At 45.9% G+C, this 26,907-nt stretch overlaps 1 protein-coding gene across 4 annotated transcripts in view; it reads left to right on the top strand.

Moving 5' to 3' along the window:
• The first annotated feature begins 13,116 nt into the window (after positions 1-13,116).
• Man1c1 (mannosidase alpha class 1C member 1) overlaps positions 13,117-26,907 on the top strand; it is a 133,050-nt gene continuing 119,259 nt past the window's right edge. Inside the window, exon 1 of one of the 4 annotated variants that reach the window (XM_074080954.1) lies at positions 13,117-13,916. In XM_074080954.1, the coding sequence (XP_073937055.1) occupies positions 13,386-13,916 (531 nt within the window). In that variant the 5' untranslated portion in view covers positions 13,117-13,385. Of the gene's footprint in view, positions 13,917-14,566; positions 15,405-26,907 lie in introns of those variants that run through there. The other 3 variants (XM_074080955.1, XM_074080956.1, XM_020158687.2) reach the window with 3 other exon arrangements.

Raw genomic sequence — 26,907 nt, 5'->3', positions numbered from 1 at the left:
ACCTAGCCACTAGCATGAGGCCTGAGTTAGAATCCCAGTACCATAAAAACAAACAAAAAAAGAGATAATAACAAGAAAGATACAGAAAAAAAGGAATTCTACTGCCCCATGGGTGGGAATATAAATTAGTTCAATGGCCATTATGAAAAGCAGTGTGGAGATTACTCAAAAAAAAAAATTGAATTACCATAAGATCCAGCAAACGCCACTATGTCCACTCATATCTGAATGTGGGGGTCAGAGCACCCACATTATCCAAAGGAAATGACACCAGCACGTTGAGGAGACACCTGCGCACACGTGTTCACACAGCATGGTTCAGATAGCCTAGCTATGGAATTAACCCAGGTGTCATCCGAGGGTGAATGGACAAAGAAAATGCAACATACATATACACACCCAGCACAGCTCCATTCAACTTTCAAATCCAGGAATCCCACACTAGCACCAATGTGGATAAGGAGGACACCATGTTAGGTGACATGTGCCAGGCATAGAAAGACAAATACTGCATGATCTTGCTTATATGTGAAGTCTAAAATGTGACCTTACAGAAACAGAGCATAGAATGATGGTCACCAAGGACTGGAGGGGGAGAGTACTGGGTAGATGTCAGTCAAAGGATGTAACATTTCAGTTAGCCAAAAAAGATAAATGCAAGAGATTTCTTGTATGACAGAGTGATGATAGTTAATACTGATGTATTATATACCTGAGAATTGCTGAGAGCAGATTTTGTGTTTCACCACACACAAAAAATAAGTATGAGTCAGGCGCCAGTGGCTCACACCTGTAATCCTAGCTACTCAGCAGGCAGAGATCAGGAGGATCTTGGTTTGAAGTCAACCCTGGGCAAATAGTTTGTGAGACACTATCTCGAAAAACACCCATCACAAAAATATGCTGGTGGAGTGGTTCAAGGTGAAGGCCCTGAGTTCAAACCCCAGTACTGGGGGAAAAAAAAGAACATGTGATAGCATATAGCATATATATTAATTGGCTTGATTTAATCATCCCACAATATATACATGTAATCAAAACACCATGTTATGTCCCATAAAAATATGCTTTTGGTCAGTACTGGGGTTTGAACTCACAGCCTTGCACTTGCAAGGCAGATTTCTACCACTTGAGCCACAACTGCAGTCCTTTTTGCTTCAGCTGTGTTTCATATAGGCTCTCTTATTTAAAAAACTGGCCTGGACAGTGATTCTCCAGATCTCCCCATTCTGGCTGGGATTACAGGCCACCATGCCAGGCCTAAAAAAATATACAATTTTTAGGGGGCTGGCAGAGTGGTTCAAGTGGTAAAACGCCTCCCTAGCAAGCATGAGGCCCTTAGTTCAAATCCCAGTACTGGAAAAAACAAAACAAAAAACAGCCAAGGGACTGATATTATCCTCATTTTCCAAACAGGAACCTGAGGCTCGGGGAGAGGCTGTCTGAAGAGCTAGGCAGTGCAAGACCTGGCTCCCCCCCAGCCCTCTGTCCCCAGCACGCCTCACACTGTACCCAGATCTCCCGTGGTGCGCTGATAAGGCCATGCCCTCCTCACCTCCACAAAGGTGGCATCTTAGGTAGCAAAGCCACAGTGCAGAGGACACCTGGGGTGATTGTCCCTTCCCCCATCAGACTGTGCCCCCGCCTGAGCATTCTTTCAGAGGCCCGGCCTTATGAGAGCATTAACCTATTTGTCAATTGTAATTAACAGCCAGAAAAGACCTACGTGGCTAAACAGCAGTGGATTGGGCAAATAAATCATGGTATATCCATTTAAAAAACACTATTTGGCTGCTCAGAATGACGAGGTAGAAGAATATTTAATTTCATGGAAAAATGCTCCTGACATATTGGTGAATTGAAGAAGCCAATTTCCCAAGCACTAAGTGCAGCACAATCCCATTTTAACAACAATAACACACGCCTGTAACAACAAATTAATTAAAAAGGAATCAACGTGTGTTTATTGCAATGGCTCTTTCGCTTTCCAGCCTCCACAAACATGAGTGGAATAAACCTTTGTTCTTCATAAGCCACACTACCCATCTGTGGTATTCAGTTACAGTAACAGAAAACAGAGTAAGACATACACCTGTGTTCTCAGCAGCATCACTCACCACAGCTAAAATGTGGAAGCAACCTGAGTGTCCACTGGTGGATAAGTAGGTAAGTGAATGCTGTGTAGACAGCAGACCCTGGCTATCCTTGGAGGATTGGTTCCAGGACCTGCCAAAATCTTTGGATGCTCAGGTTGCTTGTATAAAATGGCATAGTATTTGTAAACAATATATACACATCCTTCTGTATTCTTGAAATCAGCTCTAAATTATGCTCAATATCCAATACAAATAGTTGTACTATATTGTTTAGGGAATAATGACAAGATAATTTTGTCCATGTTCAGTACAGATGCAATTTTTTCTAAATATTCTCCATTTTACATTTGTTGAATCCACAGATGTAGGACCCATGAATACAGAGGGTCAACTATACACCCCACGGAATATTATTCAGCCTTAAAAAGGAAGGAAATTGGACTACGGTATAGCTCAGTAGTAGAGAACTTGCAAGGCTCTGGTTTGATCCCCAGAACAGGAAAAATAAGAACAGATAAACCTTTGAATGTTGCTTAGAAGACATGCTTTAAAAGGAGGGAAATTCTGTCATATACTACAATGTGGATGAATCTTGAGGAACTTAGGTTAACTGAAATAAGCTGGTGATGATGTTTGCACAATACTGTGAATGCGTCTGGTAACACTGAAATGCACTCTAAAATGGTGAAGAGTTGATTTTATGTTGCGTGTATTTTGCCACAATTTTTTTTTTGTGTCGATGCTGGGGTTTGAACTCAGGGTTTCATGCTTGCAAAGCAGGTGCTCTACCGCTTATCACACCTCCAGTCTATTTTGATCTGCTTATTTGGGAGATAGGGTCTTGTGAACTATTTGCCAGGGCTGGCCTCTAACGATGATTCTCCAGATCTCAGCCTCTCAAGTAGCTAGGATTACAGGCATGAGTCATTGGCACCCAGCTCCCTAGGTATTTTTTGAATAGGGTCTCACTTTATGCCTGGGCCAACTTGCACTGCAATCCTTCTATTTAAGCTTCTCGCCTGGCTGGGATGACCAGCATGCAGCATCACACCCAGCCATCTATTGAGATAAAGTCTCAAAAACTTTCTGCCTAGGTCTCCCAAGTAGTTAGGATTACAGGTGTGAGCCACCAAGCCTGGCTCCACAATTTTTTAAACTGGAAAAAAACAAAAAGCACACTCAAGAAATAACAAAATATAATTAATTTTGAAAAGCTTAAAAAAAAAAAGGTAGCATTACCTGCAACGCTTGATCCTGTATATAAATATTTTAAGCCAACATCCAAAGTCAAAATGAATTCCATCTGCCTGGGATGTGAGGCCCACCTGTCTGTAAAGCCTCAATCATCCTCCCCACCCCTGCTGAATTCAAAGCAGAATGTGCATTAACCTGCTCCGCCCCACCCCCACAGGACTTAGTGAATCCCAACTCCTGCATGCTGAGAACATTTTACATACCATGCACACGATTTTCCCTCTACTCAGTCTGGATCTCTCTCTCTCTTTCTCTCTCTCTCTCTCCCTCCCTCCTTCCTCCCTCTTTCCCTCTTTCATTAAGGAGACAATGGACAGCCAAGGCAGGGAAAGGACAGCCAGTTGCAGCACAGGAAGGGAAGTTCCGCCTTTGCAGACTAAACTAGGGAGATTGATCTGAAATCCCACCTGATTTAGGAGATACTGGATTTCCTTTTCTAAAAATCCTTTGGACGAATCTAAGGGCCAATTCATTGGGATGCTTCAGAGTGAGGGTCATTACCCTTTACTGTCCAGTCTAGCAGCCACCAGCCCCATGGAGCCTGGCTCACGGTGCCACTGAAACAATGTATTTTGGATTTAGTGGGTTAAATAAAGCATATTATTAAAATCAGTTTTACCTTTTTGAAGAATGTTTTAAAAATCAGAAACCAAATGACTCAAAAATGCAGACATCTCAGTGGCTCAACACAGGACACATCCGTCTCTCATTTAAGCCACAGGCCAGTGCTGAGCCAGTGCACCTGCAGAAGGCTGTGCTCCTCACACAGGGACCCAGATGATAGAGCAGCTGCCTCTCAATCACTGTCAGTCACCTGGCAAGGGGACAAGTAAATGCTCTGGCCTAGAAGTGACAGCTGTCATTTCTGCTCACAGTTCATCGGTCAACATGGGTCACATGACTCTTCTCAACCACAAGGGGGTGGGGCCTACTACAAGCAGGTTTTCGGAAATCCAGAGATAGGGGATAAATAACTGTTAATTCATGACCAAAGCAACTGAGGCCCTAAAAGATGGAGTGATTTGTCCAGGGTCACATAGGCACCAGGAGGCAGAACTTGGATTCGATTGCAGGTGTACAAGAACCAAAGCTACCATTCTGACTTATTTTTCTAGTTGTGGGGAAAAAAATTGAATGGCATAAAATGGGTAGGTTTTGAGGGAACTTCCCATTATCATTTGTTCCAGGTGGTCTTTACCCAGCAACACCTGCCTCAGGCCTTGTGCTCTTCTTGCCATGCTAACCCTCAAGGGGCAGACACTTTGAGACTACATAGAATCCAGACACAGGGCCAGATGCAGTGGGTCATATCTGTAATCCCAGCTACTTGAGAGGCAGAGATCCAGAGGAGTGCAGTAGGAAGCCAGTCTGGGCAAAAGTTATCAAGATCCCGTCTCAAGCAATAAGCAGGGTATGGTGGTGCTTGCCGTCATTCCAGCTCCACAGCCATAGGTAGGAGGATCTTGGTCTAAGGCCAGTCCTGGGCAAACAATGTGAGACCCTACCTGAAAAATAACTAAAGCAAAAATGGGCTGGGTGTGTGGCACAAATGGTAGAGTGCCTGCCTAGCAACCGTGAGACCCTGAGTTCAAATTCCTGTACTGCCAAACAACTACAACAAAAAGCAGACACACACACACACACACACACACACACACACACACACACACACACACAACACTTCTTGGTCTTAGCAAATAGAACCAGGTGACTATATTATGTCAGGGTTTTAAAGATACTATTTTATTTCTAGCTTTATGGGGCTTGATGTAATCTTTTCGAAATGTGTTTTTATGAGATTCAAAGATATTTATTTTACACGCCCTTTCAAAAGTGCCAGTAACATAAATAATAATAGCTAACATTTAGTTCCTGCTGTAAGCCCAATGCTCTGCTCAGACATTCACAGTGTTTCATTCACTTCATCCTTGCAGTGACAGTGAGGTGAACATGACCTGGGACCCTGGGAACCAGAAGAGCCTTGATGCTGTCCTGTGGTTGTGGAAGTGGTCCCAGCTGGGATTTTCCAGGTCTCACAGCCAACGCCAGCTCTGCGTCTCATGACAAATTACCCACACACTCTGGGCCTTTGATTACACATTTTCAATTCCCCACTACAGGGCTGGCTTATCCCCAAAGTTCTGCACAGCACAATAGGACTTCATAGACAGCCACAACTGTCACCCAGGCAGAGGCCGTATCTTCAGAACGGACATAGGAGCGTGTAGTCTGATGGATGAGTCCTCACGGGGACATGCTCTCTTTCTTCTAGGAAACCAGGTGGTACTGATTCTTTTTTTTTTTTTAATTGCTGTTATTTTGAGATGGGGTCTTGCTATATAGCCCAGGCTTACCTTGAACTTTTGATCCTCCTGCCTCAGGCTCCCGAATGCTGGGATTATAGGCATGCACCATCAAGCCTGGTTTGTGGTGATTCTTTTTGTCTTGTGTAACATTGGTTCCCATTTATTGAAGACTCGCTTTATTCTGGACACTGTGTTAAGACATTTACAAAACTTGGCTCCTTCAGTCATAACCAACGTACCTGCTGGGCACCATGAGTGCCTTCATTTCACAGATGAGGAAATAGGCTTTAAGACATGGAGCAATTTGCCCAAGGGCATACTGCCGGTAGGTATTTGAGATGACTTAAACCTGGCACTGTGACTCCAGGGTCCCTGTTGGGACCACTCTGTTCCCCTTCTCCAATCCATTGAGGACTTGACTGTGGGAGCAGGTCAAGTTCAGCCCTGCTCCCACTCCTTGAAGGCTGAGCATCACATTTGCCCAGGCTTTTCGTGGACACGTGATTCTCTATTGTCTTTTGATGTGTGTGTTACTGCAGTCTGAGGAGCCCTTCCTGGAACTGCTTGGGACCACCAGTATTTCCCATTTCAGAGGTTTTTGAATTTGGGAATATTTTCCTGAACTTTACTGGTTGAGTATCTCTAACATGGAAATTCCAAAGTCTGAAATATTTTGAGTATCATGGCATGCTCAATCTGTATTAACCCCGTCCAACAGATAGATAAATTGAGGCTCAGAGAGGTTAGGCAATTTGCCCAAGATCAACCAGCCAATATGTGACAAAGCCAGGATTCAAACCCATCCCTGTATGACTTCAAAGCTTTGGCCCTAAGCTGGGGTTTCTCACCTTTTGTGTTGCTGACATTTGGGGCTGGAGACTTCTGTGTGTGCCAGGGGCTGTGCTGTGCATTTTGGAATGTGTAGTCGCATCCCTGACATCTACCTACTACATGCCAGTAGCATTCCTCCCTAATTTTTTTTTTTGGTGTTACTGGAGTTCAAACTCAGGGCCTCACACTTGCTAAGCAGACGCTCTACCACTCAAATCATGCCCCCAGCATGGTTTTTCTGTTGGTTAGTTTTGAGATAGGATATTGCTTTATGCCCAGACTGGCCTGGACCTCAAACTTCCTACTTGTGCTTCTCCACATAGCTGAGATGACAGGTCCATACCTCCTGTCACTGGTTGAGATGGAGTCTTGCAAACTGTTTTTTGCCCAGCCTGGCCTTGTACTGTGATCCTTCTGATCTTTACCTCCCTAGTAGCTAGGATTGCAGGACTGAGCCACTGCACACACATTTGTGACAGTCCAAATCATGTCCAGGCCTTGCCAGATGTTCCCTGGGCTCAGAATTCCCCAACTGCCAAGTCATGATGTAACCACTAGGTGTCCTGTGCTGGGATCCAGGGCAAAGGCCCAGGTGATGGTTGTTTCTCTTGCAGGACTGGGGACAAAACTGAGAAGAGTCCAAGGGCAATTCCATGCTCTTGTTGGGAGAGTTGAGTGTAGGTGTCTGGCTCTGTGACTATGAACTTGGCCCTTAGCACAGCAAGGCATTGGCTGGCTCCCACAGCCTGCTAGGGTGAGCCCAGGATGGCTGCAGGGCTTTTTATCTGGGGACTAACTGTTGTGCTCTCAGGGCAGGGAGGAGGGGCTCCCCCATCATTTCTGTCTCTCCTTCCTGGGACCCAATTTGTCTGTGGCCATTAAGGAAGCTGCCAGATGACTATCTCAGGGACAGAGCTTGGCTTTATCTCTAGTCTGTGACTCTAATGGGACAAATGATCATTGGTGATTCAGACTGCACCACTGACCGCCCCAGCCTGGCTAATGGCTCCCATCTCAGCAAAGGAGTTGGCGCTCTGGGGGACCAGGGTAGGTACCTCCCTGTTCATCACAACCCAATTCAAGCCATCACCTGGGTCTTTCCATCTTGGCTTCCAGTTACAGCTGGGATCTCATAGTCCTGCTCGTTTCCCACTCCCAGTCCCAGCCAAAACCCTCCCTGAAGTGCCCACTTTGTCATTCTGCCTTCCGTTATAGTTCCCTTTAAAAATGTTCATCCAAAGGCTGGCGCGTGACTCAAGTGATAGAGCACCTGTGTAGTAAGTGAGAGGCCCTGAGTACCACCAAAAAAAAATGTTCATTCAGCTGGGCACCCATGGCTCATGCCTGTAATCCTAGCTACTCAGGAGACAGAGATCAAGAGGATTGTGGTTCGAAGCCAGCCCTGGGCAAACAGTTGTGAGACCCTATCTTGAAAAAACCCATCACAAAAAATGGGCTGACAGAGTGACTCAAGTGGTAAAACGCCTGCCTTGCAAGGTTGAAGCCCTGAGTTCAAACTCATACCTCAAAAAAAAGTTCATCCAATCTCTCCCCGCCCCTACCTCACCATGCCACCCTGCCCTGAATCAGTGGTTTCCTCTTTCCCCATTACTGTCTCTACTCCAGACACACTACTTTATTCTGTTCTTAAAAGTATCATGTTCCTTCTATTCCAGGGCCTTTGCATATGCTATCCCCTTGGCCTGGCATTGTTACTGTCCCTCTGTGCCTAGGTAATTCCACTCATCTTTAGGGAAAAATTTCCCTGACTACCTCCTATGAATCTGGATCCAGACTCACTCGCTGTTACATGTTCTTATGGCTGCATTTCTCTCCCTTCCTAACTCTTACCTCAGCTTGAATACTTATTTGGAGTTATTTGTTACACTAGACTGTAAGCTTTATGCTGGGAAGAATGTGCCTGTTTTTGCTCACCATTCTATCCTTAAGCTGGTGTAGTGCCTGGAACACAGCAGGTACTTTTAAGTGACTGAATGAGCTCAAAGAACCCTCCCAACAAGCCTGGGAAGACCTGGCCTGAGACCAGTCCTCTTTCTGGACTCTGATCTTCTATGGTAGCTGTTTTAACAGCTTTACAAGTTGCAAAGCAGTCAATTTTGAAAAACATCTAGGGTTCTGAATCCTAACTGTCAGGATATAAATCTTCCCTTTCCCACCTCTCAGCTGTGTGACATTGGGCAAGTTCCTTAACAGCTCTGTGCTTGTGTTTCCTTTTCTGCAAAAAAGTCAGTAATAATAGTAACTGTCTCATGGGGGTTAAGGGTCAAATAGGTTAATTTCTATAACATGCTTTAAAAGGAGCCTGACACATAGTAAGCACGCCATTACTCTTAGTACTCATCAATATTATTAAAAGAAAGGGCACAGATTCTGGGATTAGACAGGCCTGTTTTTCTCATATTTATAAATTATTCCCTGTGTGACTTTGGACAAATGATGTCACACCCCACAGCAGCAGTTTCCCTGTTAAATTGGGATCTGAAGACTGAACTCAGAGAGGGCCGCTGTGAGCGTTGGGGGAGGTGTGGTGAGGCACCTAGCCCAGCACTGGTGCCAAGTGGACATCAGTCCGTGTTGCCTGTTAGACACGAATTCCCACACAGGGGGCTGCTTCATGTCTGCCTTACTTGGGGCTGCACCCTAGTGCCTGGGCACCTGGTACCTAGTAGGTAGGTATCCAGTAAATACTTCTTTACTCTGCTCATCTTTGTGTCCAGCTCAACACTAGCGCAATACCTACCATCTAACTTGAATAAACACTCGTGCACAGAACAGATTTTTAGAAATGGCTGTTCGTTTTTGTTTCCAGTCCCACTTGAATTTCTGACTTAAACTGAGAAAGCTGGTGTGATGCTTAATTTTATGTGTCAGCTTGACGGGGCTGAGGGATGCTCAGATAGCTGGTGAAACAGCATCTCTGGGAGTATCTGGGAGGGTGTTTCCATAAGGGGGTGGAGTTCCAATTGGTAGACTGAGCAGAGCTCTGTCTTCATCCAGGCAGGTGGGCATGATCGCCCCACTGAGGACCTGAATGGAATCAGAGGTCGAGGAGAGGCCAATTAGTGTTCCCCTTGGAACACCCATCCTATCCTGCCCTTGGATCTTGGTGGTCCTGGTTCTCAGGTCTTCAAACTCTGATGAGAGCTACACAATCGGCCCTTCTGGTTGTCAGGCCTTCTGGTTTGGATCGGAACTGTATCACTTGCAGCTTTCCTGAGTCCTCACGTTGCAGACAGCAGAATGTGGAACTTGTCAGCCTCCATAATCACATGAGTTACTCCTGTAATATCAATCTTTCTATATATCTGTTGGTTCTGTTTTTTCTGAAGAGCCTCAATAGAGACTTAACTGATCCCGAACCTCTCAAAGCTTCAGTATTCTTGAAAAATGGGGCTATAAACATTGTTCTGAAAAGTAAATGAAGCAGTGTGTATTCGGCACACAGAAGATACTCCCTTCCCTGAGCTTCAGTTTCCTCATCTGTAAAGGGCAGCCACTCACTTATTCATTCATATATTTATTCAACAAACACAGTACTAAAGTGCAAGACACTGGTTAGACTTGGGCTGGCTACAGAGGTGAGCCAGCCACTTCCTGCCCTGAGGGTCTCAGCAATTGCTGAGCGACAACACATCATTAAAAAGAAACTCATCAGGAGAAGAGCCTCCATTTGTGTGAGGCCCACGGGGTAGTGGTGCGGGGATAGGAGATTATAAGATCATGGATCAGCAGCTTGGAGGATCACCAGCAGTCCATCAGTTTGAAAGGGAGGTGCTTGCTGCAGGCTTTCGTTTTTATAGCCTGAGTTTGAAACACGTGTCAGTTCTGCTGCACCCTACCTTCCCCCTGGCTCATGGAATGTGGCAAGGACTGGTTGGAGTGTCACTTCACAGAAAGCAACCAGACATTTCCTTCTGAGACTCAGCCTTGAGCCTTTCCACCCTTCCTCCTGGGTCCTACCTTCAGGGAGACCTGACCAGTGATTTCCTACACTCAGTGCTAGAGATGTCTCCACTGAATGCTGGGGTCCTGCCTGGCTCTCCAAGGCCAAGCTTCCATATCCCAGGGTGGGACCCAGAGAGGAGAAGCTCGGACATTGGAGGTGTGGGAGATGTCAGGCCCTGTCTCCGGGTTCCTGCATTCAAGTGAGTCATATGCTTATCTCTGATGTTCACAGCTGACTTTAGGGAACTGACTTCTTCCAACTAAACTCACAAGAGACTGAAACATTTCAATTAGAATTTTGCATTTAGGCAGGATGTATTTGTGCATTGGATGGGATTATTCCTCTTCAGTGACCAAAATATTACCTGTTACCCACAGCAGACTTTTGTCTTTCATTTTCAGTTGAAAGAAACTTACATTGCGGGGGGGGGTATTTAAATATCAAGAGTGGGCCTGCTGTAAGTGGCCTGGCCAGGGTAGAAGGATGGCTCAGTCCCAGCTGGCTGGCCCAAGTAGGCCTCAGGGAACAAGCAAGATTTACGAAGTGAGAGCCTACCTGGGTCACTTCTTCTGTTGGGAAAGGCTTCCCTGCAGTATTTTCTGTCTCGTCAACGCTGCATTTCAGTTTAAATTGCAGCTGAAAGCAGGTATTTTCCCTCTTGCCTATTACACCTCTTAATTTGTCTCTCCCTCTGCTGTTATTTGTCTCTATAAAGTGTTTTGCATGAAAGACCCATACAGCCCGATGTTGCTTTGCCCTGGGTTAGGTTTAAAGCAAGACAAGACACAGGCTAAGTCTAAGGAGGAATGTGAGGGCCTTGGGGTCTGTACACACGTGCTAGAGAATACACACCTGGCAGTGCGCATGTGTGTGAGCTATGTTGTCTGAGTGTGTGTATATGTGTGCACAAGTCAAAACTGTACTAATATATACGTGTCTATGTATATTTTGGTATACTTGCTTGGGTGTCCATACCTAAATTAAGTGTATGTTTGTATGCAGGCATACATCCATATGCCAATCTCTTTGTGCAGGTGTACCTATGCATAAGAGCACAAATGTGTATTTACACACACGTGGGCATCTAGGTACATGTATGTCGTATCATGTGCCCATATCCTCATTCCTCCCCCTCCCCCGCCCCAAGGCTCGGGTTAGCGTCTTTCACTGCCCCACCCAAGTCCCGTTATGGGTTTCCAGAAAAGGAAAGCAGAGCAGTGGGCTCCCTGACTTGGCTCCAGCCCCCTTCACGTCCCCCTCTCTCCCCTTCCCCAGTCTGCCACCTAAGAGGCACCACTGCTGCTGTGCGGAAGCTCTGAGCACCTCGGACCAGTGTGCGGGCAGTCACCTCCCTGAGCATCTCCAGCTGACACTGAGAGGTGAGAGGGGTCACCCCACGACCAGCAAGCGCCCTCCAAACTAGCCCCGTCTCCTGCCCCTTCGGGGGGACCAAAACCCAGAGCAGCGCGGGCGGAGGAAGAAGGTCTCGATCGCTTCCAGTCCAGCATACACTGGGCAGAAACCAATGGGCGACTGTGGCCCAACGGGGATCCCTCAGAGGCAGCCAATGACCTCGCTCCACTCTGCACCCCGCCCTAGCCAACCCGGCGCAGCTGGACCATTGGTGCTGGTGGGATGGGGAAGGGGGGTAGTGTGCACGGCGCAGGCCCTTGAGGGGGCGTGGCTTGGAGCCTGGCTCCCCTCCCCACCCTCGCTCAGGCCCTGCACCCCTTGCCTCCAGACGCGAGGCCATTGGCCTGGCTGCAGCGCCGCGGCTGCTGCTGGAGGGGCCGGACCACAGGGCGCGCGCAGGTGGGCGTGGCCTGAGGGCGTGGCCCGGCGGGAGGCGGGGCCGCGGGCGCTGTCGCAGTGAAAGCCTGAGCGAGCGGCGGCAGCGGCGGCAGCGGCGGAGGCGTCCGGGAGGTTGTGCGCGCGTGTGGGGCGCAGGCTCGGCATCGGCGGCCGCGGCGACTCAGCCTGCGGCAGCCCGTCTGGAGCGCCGCTACGAGGGCGCCAGCTGCAGCGGGGGAGGCGCAGCCGGGACTGCTCGCCCCGCCGAGCCGGCGGCGGTCGAGAACAGGTGATCCCAGCGGGAGCCCCGAGCCCTACCGAGTTGGCGAGGCGGGAGCCCGCGCTCTTGGGCACAGCTGCAGCCGCCCAGCCGTGGCTGGTAGTGGACGGCGCCGGGCTCCGGACCAGGGCTCGAGCATCTCTTCGTTTTGGGGTAGCTTGCGAAGCCCTTTGGCTCCAAAGGCGCGGAAGTGCTTGCTCCCGCTCCCCGGCCTCTCCCCGCGCCCCGGCGCCCACTCCGCGCCGCAGCAAAGTTGTGGACGTGTCCCGATAGCCGAGCCAGGACGCTGTCGTGACCCAGCCGGGTGTGCGCGTTCTCACGCCAGCCCCGCCACCGCCTCACCCCTGGAGGTGGCCCCCTCTGGCAACTGCTTCTGAGGCTGAAACTTTGGGCGCCTGCAAGCGCGGGAGGGAGGCCGGGGCCTGCGGGCGCCCCTCCGCACCGATAGCCTGGGCGCCGCGGACGGCATGTGACGGCCGCAGCGCGGGAAGGCGCGGGCCCCGCGGACCCGGCCGCTGCGGGGAGGGGCCGCGCGGCGGCCGGAGGGGAGGCTGCGGCGCGCGGCCGGCTGCTGCGGGCCCGGGCCCTGAGCCGTGCCGCCCGGCTCGCCCGGGCCCCGCCGAGGCCGCGGCGCCCCTGCTTTAGCTCGGGAGGACTCGCTCCAAACTCCCTGAACTTCCGGGACAGTCCCGGGAGCGGAGCGGCGAGACTCCGTGTTGGCAGCCCTGCCCACGGACCCCACCCCAGGCGGCGCCCTAGCAGCACGCCTTGCCGAGCCCCCTGCGGACACGTGCGGGGAGCCAGAGAGCCTCCAGGGTCCCGGACGGAGCTGACGGTCCCCAGGCCTGTGCCAGGCCACGATGCTCTTGAGGAAAGCGCCGGGCTTCGTCCCGGCCTCGCCGTGGGGGCTGCGGCTGCCGCAGAAGTTCCTTTTCCTTCTCTTCCTCTCGGGCCTCATCACCCTGTGCTTCGGGGCCCTATTCCTGCTGCCGCACTCCTTTCGCCTCAAGCGTCTGTTCCGGACCCAGCAGCCCGGCCTGGAGGTGGTGGCCGAAGTCCCCGGTCACCACCCGGCCCGGGAGCAGGAGCCGCCTCCCAACCCGGCCCCCGCCGCGCCGGCCCCAGGCGAGGACGACCCCGGCAGCCTGGCTGGTGCCCGCCGCAGGAAGGAGTGGCTGAGGCGCACTCGTCCCACCGGACCCCGGGAGGAAGCCACCGCGGCCCGGGGCAACAGCATCGCGGTCCCCAGGCCGAGGGAGGAGAGCGTCCCGTTCAGCTTCGACTTCAACGCGTTCCGGAGCCGCCTCCGCCACCCGGTCCTGGGGATGAGGGTTAATGAGAGTAAGCAGCCCCAGAGCCGAGTTCGAGCCCAGCGGGAGAAAATCAAGGAGGTAAGCACCGCCCCCCCCCGCCCCCCAAGGAAAGACCTCATGTTCCTATGCATTTCTCCTGACCCCAGTCCCTCCTGCCCCAGCCTTCTAGGCCCTTCAGGGACCCTGCGCCTCTTCCCGCTCCCCAAACTTTCCATCTTCTCTCCCTCTGTACACTTTCTCACCAGACGTTCAGTTCATTGACCGATAGTAGCTGGAACTCAGGACCAACTGTTCCCAGCCTCCAGAGGTTGAGTCTCTAGCTCAGGCTTCACTCCTGTCCCTCATTAGAGCTGCTAGTGAAAGTAGAGTTCAGGTTCTTTAGTGGGCACCCTCCGTTTGCAGTTGTAGACACAGGAGCCTCTGGAAACTGTTTCTGCCTGTGTGTCTTTAAGTCTTGACTCCCCCCAACCCCCACACCACCAACCCCTGTAGGACCTGGAAAACCAGGATTTGAGAGGTATTTGTTTGGTGTCTTGCTAATATTTTTCAATCTAGTCATCCCCCTACAAACCAGAGACCTTGTGTAGTTCTGCTTACTGTTTCTATTGAGCTTTGGAACAGTTGTACATAATTGCATGTGATGCAGAAAGGAATGATCAATAAGGCTGTAGTAATGACCCGGGGTTACTGGCTTAATGAAGCAGGTCTTGGACTGCTTCCCTGTAGGGATTGTACCAGGGAGGGATTTAGGAGTTTGAGTCTTAATATAAGAAATCAAAAACAAACAGCCTCACCAAGGTTTGAAGATGGTTGCCAAGTCACCCTGGTGCCTAAAGAGCCTGCTCCATCCCTGTTAGAGTGGCCTGCGGGAGGTGTATGCCCAGCAATGCAGAGGGGGCTGCAGTGACACCCCCAGGCCACGAGGGGGCTGTGGGCAAGCCTTGGGCCAGGGTCTTCTCCCTAGAAAGAAGAGGATAATCTCCCGTCCCCGGAGACCCAGAGAGAAAGAGCTGCTTTAGTCTCCACTTCTTGGTTTGCTGCAAGGGAGTCAGCAGGCCTCTCTGATTTTGATTTCTAGGGAAAACAGGCAGCAAGGGTCAGGACATGCCCTGCCAGACCTACTCAAAGCTGGTGGAGAGCTCTGATGTCCCCTTCCCCTATGGGAGCTGTCCTTCTCCCCAGAGCCTACCTTGCCCCATTTATCTCTGCTCTGACCCAGCTGTGCTAGGCAGAGCCCTGTTTGAGATGGTTTTAACTAGCATTCACAGGACGTTTTGTGAAGTCAAGATAGGAAGCCATATAGAAGCTGAGTCCTTGTGCCTGTGTGTGGGCGTGCACATGTGAACATGTGCACACGTGAGTGAGTGCATGTCTGTGGCTTTCAGTTCCCAAGTTCTTGTTGAAATCTCAAAGGTTAATTGAAGGCACTTGCAGCAGTTAAGCAAGGGTCATCGCTTTTCCTCTTTCTGTTAAGGGGCTCTTATTCAGTCACCTGGACCATCTGCAGCTCCCTTTCTCAAAGCTGCCTCTGCGTGCACTAACTGCCCTTCTGGACGCCCTAAAAAGGCAAGTAACTTCTAGTGAAATTATACATAAATTGCATGTGTGCTGATTTTCATGGTATGACCAGAGCAGCCATCAGATTTTCCAAAGGATCCCCCAAAAGGATCAAGAATTAACTAGTGTCTTCCTTGGAAGAGGTCCATGTGATCCACATCCGAAAGTCTCGGGTTGGGAGCCATGTTGGAGGGGTGGGCTGGCTAGTGGGGAACTTGGTTCTCCGCCTCCATGTAAAGCAACCTCCTGTGCCAGCAGAGACTGGGGGCGATGACTGCTGTGGTGGCTGGGGTGGTAGGAGGTGTGAGGACTCTATGCTTTGCAGGTGGGTGTAAAGTAATACAGTGGGAGGAGGTCTGCGTTGGTTGCTAGTTCTCTGGATCTGTCAGCGTGGTGTCTCCTTGCACCCCTGTTAGTAGCTGGAGGCGTGCTTGCATTTACCTGCAATTGGTATTCAGCGGCTCTGTCTTACTATCTCGAAGATGTAAGCTACTCAGAGTGGAGGGCTGGTTTATGCACACCATTATGTTTTGAAAACCTGTGGTTTCTTCAGGCTTCTTGAGTGTGACCTCTCCCCCATACAACCTGAAAAATGTGGGCAGAATTTTTGGATTAGATATTAACATGGAGTTACCATCCTTGCTATCTCATCTAATCTAGGATTATTGCGGGGGGTGTCTTTATTTCCTTCTTGTTTACATTTCTCTGTTACGCCTAGGGGTGCATAATTTTAAAGGTGTCTGTTTTCACAAAAGGGACTGTGACATATATCTCTGGTTTGTTTATTCCCAGACATGGATTGATTAGACCCAAGGCGGTGAGGCGGGGGGCTAGCATCAGATAAAAAGGACCCTGTTCTTACAAGATGAGGTTTTTAAAGTGAAAGTAAACACTGGGGCAGAGCTAGAGAGGGTGATAAATGAGAGTGAATGGAAACTGGACACTCAGGCTTGAGACCAATAAAGTATATTTATGAACATTCTAGTTTGAGAGATGAACATGGGCAGGAGGTCTATGACAATAAGATGGGTTGAAGCTGCAGGTTCTGGGAACACCAGGAAACACTTTGTCACTAGAACAAACTATTTCCTCACTCCCCAGTTTTGGAACCTTGGAGAACGCAATGTGGTAGAGAGAGGACGGGACGCCCAGACAACATGGGTTGGAGTCTTAGATCAGCTGTCAACTGTCCAACTTTGGGCAAATCACTTCCTCTCCTTTCTGAACCTTTCTCTAGGATGGGATAAGAGAAAGGTGAATAAACTGGTCATGGATTCTCTGCGTTCCAGTTCCGGCACCTCTGTGGTCTAGCAGCCTGGCCAGGGTCTCCTTAGCAGGTTCTTAGTACATCTTAGTCCCAAGAAGTCAAGGAAAATAGTGTGTGGTAGTGTTGATGGTAGTGGTGCCCACTGTTGTGTCCTTCGCTCCTACCCATGAGTAGATATTCAAATGTTTGGGAGCTTCATTATTCCTAGCATCCATATTGAACTGTGGAGATGGGGTTGGAATCATGAAGAGTAAAGGTGTTCACTGAAATGCAAAGGGGTGGAGGCTTGTTAGCAGCCTTCCCTTTTAGATCCCAGGGTCATACAGGGAAGTGGGGGTGTGAGAATCAACAAGGGTCTTTTCTGTCAAAGAGCTAGCTCAGTTGGTAGAGCATGAGGCTTTAATCTCAGGGTCGTGGGTGTGGTCCCCTTTCCCCACCCCCCAATATCATACTATGGACTATGTCTGTCATTGTGGCTATTAGCTAATTTCCCCAGTTGTCTTTGTGCTCAGTGGCACGTTGCCTGGCTGTAAAGTTTCTGCCTTTAAACAGAATTTTTTGTCATCCAATGTTCTAAAACTCAAACAGCTAGTTTTAGGATAATCATTCATTGTCTAAAGGAATCTCTGCTCCAAGGTCCCCTTGGCCCATGGGCTAATTATATACTTGGTGCTGCCATTTCAGGTCAGACAGTCATTTCAGGCCTCAGTTTCCCAGAATCCTAGAATTCTTGCCTTAGGGTCATCTTTTTGTCTTTGAGGACACCAACCAAATTAAGTTTCTGTCCATGCTCTCCAATCATGTCTGTTCTTCCCCTATGTCCTCCCCTAAACCTCAACCTTAGTCAGTTGGGAAGATGGTGAATCTGAGCTCCCTCCTTAGAGAAAAGGGACAGTGCTGCGTAAGGGATAAAATGGAGGCAGTTCCCTGCCCCGTTGTGTGTGTGCTGGCTTGCCTGACTTAGGTCAGAGACATACACCCCTCCTGCAGAGGTAAATTTTGCCTTGTTCATCAACTTTCAAACATGTGTCCAATTTGTGATCGTGGCAGCACCCCGATATTTCCAATAGGGGTCATTACTCATGGGTGGATTTCTTACAGCTTCAGGTTCAGACTTTTCTCACATATAACAAGAGTTGGGCATGTATAACTTGTTAGAGTTCTGGTAAAAGAATTCACACTGTCCTGGGGCCATCTAATGATGGTCAATTGCTGATCTGGGGAATGCCAGTTTTCCCAGTAAAGAGAGCTTTTGTTAATGGGAATTGGGCAGTCTGGTGCAATGAGTACAGGGTACTGGAATTGGGGTGTCCCTTGCCCATTTGGTGCTTTCAGACAAACTATAGCAAGAGCCACTTCCTCTGGTTAGCACCACTTTGGAGTGCTGGGTTGGCAAGAAGAATGTGGGTTGAATTTCACCATATAACCCTATTCACTAGCTAAGAATCCAGCCTGGGCTCAAGATCATTAACTCTGAACTTGGAGAGAAATTCCTTTTTATCACTGGGGCTCTGTTTTCCTGGTAAAATCAAGAGTCTGGCATTCTCCTTTCCTGCCTGTTCACTGTTTTACTTGTAGATCTGCTCTAATACCTAGACTACGGCCTGACCTCTAGTTGGAGCCCAGATATTAGAATGACTGACTTCATTAAAGATCTATAAAGTAAAAGTTAAGATTGCTGATGGCCTAAGATTGCTGATGGCCAGGGCTGGGACTTCTCCATGAGGAAACCTGGGGTTCTGGGGAGGCCCAGGGGAGAAGCCACAGCCAGGATAGGGGCTTAGCAGCCCAAGAGGTCCTTTAGCAGTTGCAGTAATTTTCTGAGTACAAGGCAGACTTGAGGGACGTGGGGAGGTGATACCTGTAAGTAAAATCTTAGCTGCCTGGGCACAGGGTGCCTCGAGTTGCCTCAGCATGGCTCTCTTTGCCTGTTGCATTGAGCTTCCAGGATATTGCTGGTTGTCCTATGTGATGGTGTCTGAGTAACTCATCTTGGCAAATGATCCTTGCTCCCCATTAATGGGCTGGTTTGTTAATCATGTGTGGTTTCTCTGTAGATCTGATTTATCAGCACTGATGCCAGGATCAGGTAGGAAAATTAAAAAGTGCTGTGTTCTTTGTAGCATGTGAATTCGAGTCTGTGAGATGTTCAGGATAATTAATATTAGGAACAGCTCAGATTTAAGTAGCTTCCCCTAGAAGAGCTCTGAGCTGCAAATTCATTGAAGATCCTTTCCCTACCTCTGTCCTCAGTTTCTTCAGTTTCCCTCCTGCTGGGCCGTAAGGTCCATTTAAGTAGATGGCTAAAATGACTGGACAGTCCCTTGGGAGACCCTTCTGTCCTAAGCCTAGTTACACACCTCCTTCTTCTGTAGAACTGAGAGCTGCGGTTAGAGGGACACTCAGAATGTGTCCCCGCCAGCTGGACAACTCAGCTGCAGGTCAGGTGGCTCTACTTTCATTTTGAGTTGCACCATCATTTTGGGGATTGGGCATTCCAGGAGCAATCGCTTCTCAGGCCTCACATCCTTAACTCTGTCGTTAGTGTTAGAGCAGGAAATGAAATGATGACTTTTGAAAGTCAGCTGCTTATTTCACAGTATGGTTAGTACAGGGGTAAGAATGTAGATTCCCTGGTGGTTTTCAGTGACTGATTTACATCCAAGCTCACAAAATGCCTTTTCTCTAGCTTTCCCGGAAGACAGATCCATTTCTCCACCAAAAATAAATATTGTGATATATATTAGGCATACTTTGCTCAAAGGGGCTTACATCTTTTCTCTTATTGAAAAAAACGTATCAAGCTCGCAGCTTTTAAAGCCCTGTGCAGGGAAGCTTCTTGGAATTCTAGGTGGGCACCCAGCCTTGTGAGTAATGACTCTGGTTTAGAGAAGACACTGTTTGCACCTGAAGCGTGTGGTGGTAGGGAGGAGCTGTAGGAAACTTTTTGTCTGTGCTGCTGTTGGCCAAATCAGCAAAAAATGTTGGACGTGGGACTCAGAAGAGTAGTTGCCTCCAGTGAAATGGGTATTTATTACTTAAAAACTGGCACCACACATAGAACAGGGAAAAGTGTCATGTACCAAGGATGATTATTGTTCTAGTGCTGTGCACCTCTAGTCCAAAAAGACCAGGTTCATCCAAACACTAAGCTGCAGTTTCTGATTTCCTACAACCCTCTGGCCAAGGCCTTCATGCGAGGTGCTTGCATAAGTGAAGGGAAGATGTGCTAACTAGGTATTTCCATGGCCTGTGAAGGTAAAATCCCAACGTGGAGACTTCGGAGAATTCTCATGGCTGGAGGACGCTGCCTCCTGCCTCCCTCCTTCTCCTTTGCTCCCCTCCCCTCAGGCTGGTCCCCAGCTCACATGCACAGCTTTGGTTGTCTTCATGCACAGTCCATGTGGTAGTCGGTTACTGAAAGTCAGACCTGCCTGGTGGCCCCACCCACCAAGAGAACAAAAGAGTTGCAGGTGCTTTATGCCCTGCGAACAGCTCCTGTTCATACAGGAACTCTTGAGTCTTCTTTAAAGGCAAAAGCCAGAGCAGTTGTCCATCTGTTTAAGTTCAGTGCCATTTGTGGGAACTTTTACAGAGGAAACTTTGGCGTTTTGATTAGTGCCTTCCTTGAGAGATGAACAATTATGCTAATTTTTTGTGTGTGCATTGCTGGAGATTTGAGCTTGGGGCCTCGTACTTGCTAGGCAGGCGCTCTGTCACTTGAGCCACACTGCTCCTTTTGGTTTGTTTTTTCAGATAGGGTCTTGTGCTGACTTGCCTAGCTGGTTTCTGACCTCAGTCCTACCAGGGGCCCCTTGTGCAGCTAGGATCATAGATGTGTGCCACTATGCCTGGCTTATTTGTTGAGATGGAGGTCTCACTGACATTTTGCCTGGACTGGCCTTGACAGTGATCCTCTTGATCTTCACTTCCCAAGTAGCTGGGATTAGAGGTGTGAGCCACTGTGCCCAGCTCTACTTCCATATCCCTGTCAACATTCGTTATTCACCTTTTTAGGCTTATTCTTCATGGTGTGTGGTGATATTTTATTATAGTTTAAATGTGTTTCTCTGTTAAATATTGATGTTGTATGTGTTTATTTGCCATTTCTATATTTTTCTTGTGTCTGTTTTTGCTCCTTTAATTAAAAATTAGGCTATGTATCATCTTACTGAATTTTGTAGGAATTCTTTATGTATTCTGAAATACAAGTCTTTTGTTAGCTGTATGTATTTGCTCCCAATCTATGGTTTGGGTTTTTATTTATTTATTTATTTTTGATGGTGGTGGTACTAGGATTTCAACTCAGGGCCTTGTGCTTAGTAGTCAGGCACTCTACACTTAAACTATGCCTCTAGCCCTGTTTTTTATGTTTTCTTAATGGTGTTATTTAAAAAGCAGGAGTTTTAAAAGTTAATGAAGTCCAATGTATGACTGTTTTCTCTTATGGCTAGTGCTTTTTATATCTACTTTAAAAATAGAGCAACAATAAACAAAAACTCTGCATTTCAGAGGCTTGAACTTTTCAGTTTTTACAGTTAGGTCTCTCATTCACTTAAAATTAATTTTTGTAGATGGTATTACATAGAGTTAAGACTGATTATATTCCATTCCAATGTCTACCTGTTTAGCACTATTTGTTGAAAATAATCTTTCCTCATTGAATTTCTTTGATGCCTTTGTCACAGGAATTGACCCCATACACATGAGGTTCTGTTTCTGTATTCTTCCATTCGACTGCTTTGTCTTCCTGTCAGTCCGTACTGTCTTGCTCTGTGGCTTTATAGTATGTCTAAAAACAGCCAATGTGATCCTTCATCTTTGAACTTCTTTTTCAAACTTGTTTTGGCTATTACAGGCTCTTTGCATTTCTGTATACACTTGAGAACAAGCTTGTCCGTTTCAGTGAAAAAACCTGCTGGGATTGATTGGATTTGTCTTGAGTCCATCAATCAAACAGGAGAGAACCATTATCTTAACAAAATTTAGGCTGGAGGTGTGGCTCAGTGGTAGCACATTTCCCTAGGAGGCCCTAGTTTCTACCCCTGCCCTCCATTACTAGGTTGGACCCCCAACAGCAAAACCAAACCAAATCTACAATAATATTGAGTCTATCAATTCATGAAAGATTCAGTCTCTCTCCATTTACTTAGATTTTATTTAATTTCTCTAAAAATGTTCTGTAGCTGTCAATGTAGAGGGCTTGAACATCTTTCACTATGTCTATTTGTAAATCTGTTTTACATTTTTTTATGCTGTTATAAGTGGTGTTCTTTAAATGTTTATTTTCTGGTTGCTTATTGCTACTACATAGAAAGGAAATAGAAAGATTTTTTTTAAAAGCATATATTAAGTTTGTACCATGTGATCTCATTGAATTCATTGAATTTTGGGGGGCAGATTTCTTAAGAAAGAGATTGTATACTTTTGTGTATATATACAATCATGTTGTTTTTGAGCTAAGATGGTTTTACTTCTTCCTTTCCAATTTGTAGGCCTTTTGTTTCTCTTCACTGGCTTATGACTCCAGTTCCATGCTAGATAGAAGGGATGAGAACTGATATCTCTGCTTGTTTTTCCTTTTCAGGGAAAAATATTGTCTCATCACTATGATATTAAATTTAGGGTTTTTCAAGGGGGTAGGGCAGATGCAGTGCTGGGATTTTGAAGTCAGAGCTTCACATTTGCTGGGAAGGCACTTTACAGTTTGAGCCATGCCTCTACTCTGGTTATCTTGGAGATACAGTCTTGCTTTTTGCCATGGCTGGCCTGACGCAGTCCTCCTATTTATGCTTCCTTTGGTAGCTTGGGATGACAGGCGTACAGCACCACTCCCAGCAGTTGGTTGAGATGGAGTCTCTTGAATTGTTTTGCTCAAGTTGGTCCTGAACCATGATCCTCTGATCTCAGCCTTCCAAGTAGCTAGGATTACATGCATGAGCCAGTGGGGCCCAGCTAGATCTAGGTTTTTGATAAATGCCTTTAATTGAAGGTTGAAGAAATTCCATTCTATTCCTACTTTGCTAAGAATATATTTTTTTAAGAGTCAGGAATGAGATTGAATGTCATCAAATGCTTTCTCTGCCTCTGTGGAGATGGTGATGCTGTTTTCCTCTTTAATTCTGTGAATATGGTGAATCATACTGATTTGAAAAGAATGTTAAACCAAACTTGTATTGGGTTTTCTGTTACCTTGTTGGGAATTTTTGCAGGTGTGTTTGTGAAGGATATTGGTCCAAGGTTTTCTGGTAAAGCCTTTCTCTGGTGTTTGGTGTCAACTTTGTATTGACCTCATAAGAAAAGCATTCTCTTTTCTCTGTTTTCTGAGTTTATGGGTTGCTAATATTGTTTCTTTCTTAAATGTTTGCTGGAATCCACCAGTAAAGCTGATAGGAGGTCTGGATTGGGGGAGTTTTAGATTATTAGTTAAATACAGTTATGGGGGGCTATTCAGAATTTCTTTAGTTTGTGCCAGGTTTGTCAATTTATTTTTCAAGGAATTTACCTATTTCATCCAAGTGGTAGAAGTAACTCGAATAAAATTGTTCCTAGAGTCTCAGTTTTCTTCAACATTTATATGGTATCAGGCTGCCAGAGTAGCTCAAGTGGAAGAGTGCCTGTCTGGTTTTAGTTATGATATATAAACTTTTAATATTGTATCTTCTTGATTCTTTTAATATTATAGCTGTATGTCTTCATTTATGATAATATTCTTTGAAGTATATTTTATCTCATTAATACAGGGTTATAGGGTCTTCAGGTTTCATATGATGTTTGTATGGTATACATTTTTCCATCCTTTCAGTCTTTTTTTTTTTTTTTTTGTGGTACTGGGGTTTGAACTCAGGGCCTTGTGCTTATTTTCAGATAGCATCTCACACTTTTTCCTGGGCCAGCCTTATATCTTGATCTTCATCCTTCTGCCTTCTGAAGTAGCTGGCATAACAGACGTGTACCACCGCACCTGGCTTGCTTTTTTTAGATAGGGTTTTACTAACTTTTTTGCTGGGCTGGCCTAGAACCATAATCCTCCTATCTCTACCTCTCAGTAGGTGGGATTACAGATGTACATCACCATGCTTGGTTGATTCATCCTTTTAATTTTTTTGACAGTACTGGGGTTTTTGAACTCAGGGCCTTGCATACTGGCTAGACAAGCACTGTACACTTGAGCCACACCCCCCTGTTTTTCAGATAGGGTCTCCTGCCTCAGACCCTGATCTTCTTACCTATAAATACCTTAAAGCTGGTATTACAGGCATGCTTTGTTATACCTGGTTCCTTAACTTTTAATACATCTATACCTTTGTATTTAAAGCGTATCTCTTGTAAAGAGCATATAATTGGAACATGTTTGTTAAATTCAGCCTGACAGTTTCTGCATTTTAAGTAGCATTTATTCCATTTACATTTAATGTAATATTTACATAGTTGAATATTACATAGTTCAAATCTATGATGTAACTATTTTTAATTAGTCCTGTATATCCTGTTTCTTTTCTTACTGCTCGAGCCTTCTTTTGGATTAATCAAGTATTTAGATTTCTATTATATGCACATTTTTAAAGTGACTGTTTTAATTGCTAGAGCTTTTATCTGTATCACAATCTGCTTTGAAATAATGTATCATTTCATGCATAATATAAAAGCCCTTATAACAATATATTTCTATTTACTCAGTCTTCATTCTGTTATATATTTAGATTCTATGTGTATTATAAACCCCATAATATATTTGTGTTGTCTTTGCTTTATTTTTAAACAGCCAGTTGTCTTAAAAAAATTCATGAATGAGAGACTTTTCACCACATTCTTGCCATTCCTAGTATCCTTCACTTTTTCCTTATATATGTGGATTTCTGTCTGGCATTGTTTCCATTCAACCTGAGAAAATTCTTTTAACATTTCTTGTAGTGTAGGTGTGCTGGTGACAGATTCTTGATGCTGTTGTTTATCTGAAAGTGTTTCTATTTTGTCTTCATTTTAAAAGGTATTTTTGCTGCATCTAGGCTTTTAGGTTGACTTTTTCTTTCTTTACACCGAAGATGACATTCCATTGTCTTGTAGCCTGCATTGCTTTTGATGAGAAGTTAGAGGACACTCTCTTGCATGTGATGTCTTTCCCCTGCCTTTGGGATTAAGTTTTCTGTGTGGGCTGGTGGAGTGGCTCAAGTGGTAGAGCGCCTGCCTAGCAAGGATCCTGAGTTCAAACCCTAGTACTGCCAAAAATAAAAGATTTTTTGTCCTTGGTTCTCAGCAACTTGACTATGCTGTGCTTTGGTGTGGTTCTCTTTATCTTTCTTGGTGTCTTCTGAACTTACTTTGTCTGTGGGTTGATATTTTTCCGTCAGTTTGGAAAAAGTTTGGCCCATGGTTTTTGAAGTATGTTTTCCTATACAATTTATCTTCTTTTTATTTAGACCTCTAGTTACATACAAGTTAGATTGCTTGATATTGTCCAAGAGGTCACAGAGTCTCTGTTCACTTTTTTTTTTTTTTTAGCATTTCTCTCTGTGCTTCAGTGTAGGTCACTTATGTAAATCTGTCTTCATGTTCATTGAACTTTTTTTTTCTATAGTGTAAGATCTGTTGTCAAACCAACTCAGTGAAATTTTTATTGTGGGCAATTTCTACTTCTAGAATTTCTTCTTTTTTTTTTTTTTGGTGGTACTGGGGTTTGAACTCAGGGCTTCATGCTTGCTAGTCAAGAGCTCTACTGCTTGAGCCACTCTGTCAGCCTAGAATTTCTATTTTTAATGTGTTCATTATTTGTTTATACATTTTCCTTTCAATTCTAAGACATACTTATAGTAGCTTTTTTTTTTAAAAAAAAAGTCTTTGTTTGCTATTTCTAACATCTTTGTCATCAGTGGATCTGTTTCTGTTGATTGTTTTAACTTATGGTTATGGGTCACATTGTCCCACGTGACCCATGCATTCTTCAGGAGGCTAGTCATTTTTTAATTCTAAGTCAAACACTGTGGATGCTACTTTTTTGAGGTTCTATATTCAGCTGCTTTGAAACAGTTTTTCTCTCCTTTTATTTATTTATTTAATTTTTTGGTAGGCTGTCAGCTGTCATTTCTTAAAGCTGTCAGGATACCTATCTTTGGCTGCTTTAGTCTGTACTCTTCCTGTTTTGTTATTTTCTAACTTATAGTTGGCTAGGAAACCATTTAATCCAACTTGTTGCCATTATGGAAAGTACAAATTAGCAGACTTTGAATAGATCTCTAAAGACTCCTGAATCAAATGCCTGATGTATGGATCTTTGCATAGTTTATGTATTTAAAGATTCTTACTTATTTTTTTTTTTTTTGAAATTGGCATTGGATGAGTGAAACATAATTTTGTGTTGAAATTATTACTTGAATGGACACAGCAGTTCTCAAAAGAGTTCCTAATTTCTGGTTGATAACATCTTAAATCACTTCTGCATTGTTGCTCATCTGCTTTAGATGTTAGAAGAAGTGTTTGTGTTCCAGCCTGCATTACCATGTCTTTACTGAGGATTTTCCAAACTATCAAATACTTTCTCTGGGTTCTTTACCTTAGTCTAATGACTGCCTTTTAAATTTTGGTTTGTAAATCCCCACATTACAAACAACAACGACAAAAAAAAAAAAAAAAAAAAAAAAAACTGTTCATAGAAGGTAAATTGCTGGATTACTGATCAGAGGGCAGCTGGCTATAGGAATGCTGTGAGGTCTGACATCTATCTCCTCCCACCCCGGAAAGTGAATGTGGCTGGGAATGTGTCTGATGGTGAATAAAAGTTCTGTCTCTTATTTAAGATCCCTCTCCCTGGAATGAGCTTTTCAGAGGCTAAACCTAAACTTTGTCAAGTAAATCTGATGTTCCTGAAGACATTCCAGCACCTGTTTTGTTTTCCTGCATTTGTGTTCTTGATGTAAACCAGCAAATCTTCCTCTCTAACTCTTCCAGCAGCCATCTCCATGTGTGTCACATGCCATGTGGAGCTCTGGAATTGTCTTGGTTTTTAATTATAGGAATCAATGAGAAAAGAAGGTTTTAGTTTCTTCCTTTCAGAAGTTGACCTCTTCAAAAGCAGTCTCTAAAATATAATCAATTTTGCTATCTATATAGTATATGGAAACCCTTTTCAGGTTCGTATTTTGGCAGAAAAACAGCAGCTCAGTCCAGAAACTCCTAATGGCTTCAGATAGAGGCCTTGCCTTCTCGTGTGTGTAGTAAGGGAAGGGGTAGAGGCCACACTCTAGAGGT

This window comes from Castor canadensis, chromosome 7 (genome assembly GCF_047511655.1).
Source record: "Castor canadensis chromosome 7, mCasCan1.hap1v2, whole genome shotgun sequence".
Lineage (NCBI taxonomy): Eukaryota > Metazoa > Chordata > Mammalia > Rodentia > Castoridae > Castor > Castor canadensis.
The sequence above is the reverse complement of the archived record's forward strand: the minus strand, read 5'-3'. Positions and strand labels throughout refer to the sequence as shown.